This window comes from Solanum lycopersicum, chromosome 3, assembly GCF_036512215.1.
Source record: "Solanum lycopersicum chromosome 3, SLM_r2.1".
Classification (NCBI taxonomy): Eukaryota; Viridiplantae; Streptophyta; class Magnoliopsida; order Solanales; family Solanaceae; genus Solanum; species Solanum lycopersicum.
Window position 1 is genome coordinate 16,611,323 of NC_090802.1, and position 2,845 is coordinate 16,614,167.

Genomic DNA, 2,845 nt, shown 5'->3' on the forward strand with positions numbered 1-2,845 from the left:
TAAGAGAATACATATCAAAACTAGCAGAACATTTAAAACCACAATACAAAAAACTCAAAAAAGATGTTGAATATCATTTTGACAACAAAGACAAAGAACACATAAAAAATATCAAAAAATTATGCAAAAAATTACCAAAACTATATTTTCCTGATGAAAGTAAAACGTTTACATATATAATTGAAACAGATTTATGTGACCACACTTATGTAGGAGTACTAAAATATAAATATAACAAAGAAAAGATAGAAAACCATTGCAAGTATTGCTCAGGATCATATACTGAAGCACAAGCAAAATGGGAAATAAATAGAAAAGAATTATTTGCATTATATAAATGTTTGTTAGCATTTGAACCATATATAGTTTACAATAAATTTATTGTGAGCACAGATAACACACAGGTAAAGTGGTGGATAACCAAAAACATAGATGATTCAGTTACAAAAAAAGAGATAAGAAGATTAATATTAAATATATTGAATTTTACATTTACAATTAAGATTATTAAAACTGATGAAAATCTTATTGCAGACTACCTCTCAAGAAAGAGATACAATGAAAGATCTATTGGCAATAATGAAAAACCTATGCCAGAAAATAGAAAAAATAGAGACAGATGTACAAAATCTGAAAGCTAATAGTCAGCAGCATGACTCTAAAAATGCGGAGCTACGTTGTTCGGCAGACGAAAAACAGCCAGAACTAAAAGGAGACGTTGGGAAACTCCTTAAACCCCATGATATTACTGATGTTGCAGGTACAAGCAAAGGAGATATGGAGAAACCTACACCAAAAAACACAAACCTAAATAGCGTATTTACCAAACCATTCACTCCAAAGGTACAGATAATAGATACTTCAGCACCACAAACCTCTACGTATGCAACTAGCCTGCATAAAGAGAAGAAAACATATAACCATATATCCCGAACATATATTGAAAACCTATACAAGATACAAAACTTTTTTAATCAAAAACACAAATCTACCACGACATTAGAAAAAACCCAAGACTACCTAACCCAAAAACTACAAGGATATAACAAGTTAATTCCACAACCAAAAACTAATCCAAACCTAGTTAAAACTTGTTATAACTATGGATTATTAAATACAGTCTATACATATAAAGGTGAAGAAATAAGTGGAATCCCAGAGGTCCACAAAGCATTTTTAATATATAAAAAGATAACAAAAGGAAACTTATTTTTCATAAGATTCTACACAGCACCAGCGGAGATACTCTATGATGAAATAAAGCCAATGATCCAGATAGTCAAAATTGGGCTAACGCGGGAAATGATAATCCCAGAAGATATAGGCCAACAGCAAGAGATAACAAGAGTTGAGATACCCAGTTTCTATGCCAATAAAAGGATAATTGGATTATCAATAATTATACAAGAGCTAGCAAATAACTATCTACAAGCCAACGCCATATGGAGCTACTATGCTAGAGATCACTTAATGATATATGCCAGTTCGCGAGAAATAAGACAAGAAGATATGGAAGAAGTCCAAAAATAGATTTTGTCCGTGTTAAAACCAGAAGCTACGCCAACAACTAGAGCAATAAAGCAAGGATTCATATCCGAAGAACTAATGACAAGATATTGCAAGCTAGCTGGGCACAAATACCTAGACCATATTTGTTCAAAATGTAACCAAGGGGATGACATAATCCCTGAGGTACTTTTAGAATAAAAAAAAAGTATTTAGCAAAGTATTTTGTTTTTTGTGTCGGCTGAATATCAGCCATATGTACAAAGTAATAGTGTTTTATTTTTGTCGTGTTGTGTTGGCTCTAAAAAGCCAATTATAAAAGTCCTAAAGTAAATAGTAAGTGTGTCGACCAATAATAAAGATAGGCCACTAAGTTTTTTGTTTTTAGCGTCGGCCAAATGTAAAAAGGCCAAGTGTAAAGTAGGTGTCGGCCATTTTTGGCCAAGCAGGTAAGATTGTTGTATATAAATAGAGGGTTTCCCCTCATAAGTAAAACCACCAATCTTCCATCATCTTCTCCTCTCTATAATATTTTCTCTTTCTTTACAAATCCTCTTTCACCCCCAAAAGAAAGTAGAAGGACATAGACCATTAACCAATTTCACTTGCATGGATTATAAATAATATTTCATCAATAGTATCAATCTAAGGTAGTAGCTTAAATAAATCATAGAGTAGATGAGATCCTACTAGAATTGTCAATAAACTCGAGGTCACAGTGAGCATCATAGATTACAATAGAGACGAATTAGGAATCAAATCTTCAAGCATCAATCGACATTGGATACTAACACATAATTCATCATTATAATCTATTATATGTAGTAGCTAAAGTACAATTAACCCTATACCAACTCATAAACCAATTACCATAGAGTCGAGATACATAGAACTATATTAGTAATTACAGATGATAGGAGAACATGCATCAATACTATCTAATCTTCAAACCTTGATCCGCATTGGATCCATTACATATAATTCATAATCTATATACATGTTAGACAATGGTTATCAATCAATTTAACTTAATTGAATTCCTCATTCATGCATTTTAATGGAAATATAATAATGGTCACATAGAGACAAAGTCTAGGCATGATCAAATCTGTAACACCCCGTAGCCAAAAAATACCAAAAATAAGTTTTTCAGAAAAATCTGCAGGTGGTACCCACTGTGGCAATGATTGACCGTAACCTGAACCACGGTCCGTCATGCACAACCATCGATGGGATCAGAATCTCCCAAAAATTTCAGCCTAGAAAAATTGGTTATGTCCTGGATGACAGACGGACTTACGGTCCGTAGGTCAAACGACAGTCCGTAGTCCGTGACCAT

The 2,845-nt window shown here is 33.0% G+C and overlaps 1 protein-coding gene across 1 annotated transcript; it reads left to right on the forward strand.

Moving 5' to 3' along the window:
* Window positions 1-249: 249 nt before the first annotated feature.
* Window positions 250-2,461, forward strand: LOC138347746 (uncharacterized). Its single transcript, XM_069296057.1, has one exon. The coding sequence runs from the start codon at window positions 517-519 to the stop codon at window positions 1,528-1,530; it is 1,014 nt and encodes a 337-aa protein (XP_069152158.1). The 5' UTR covers window positions 250-516; the 3' UTR covers window positions 1,531-2,461.
* The last annotated feature ends 384 nt before the right edge of the window (window positions 2,462-2,845 follow it).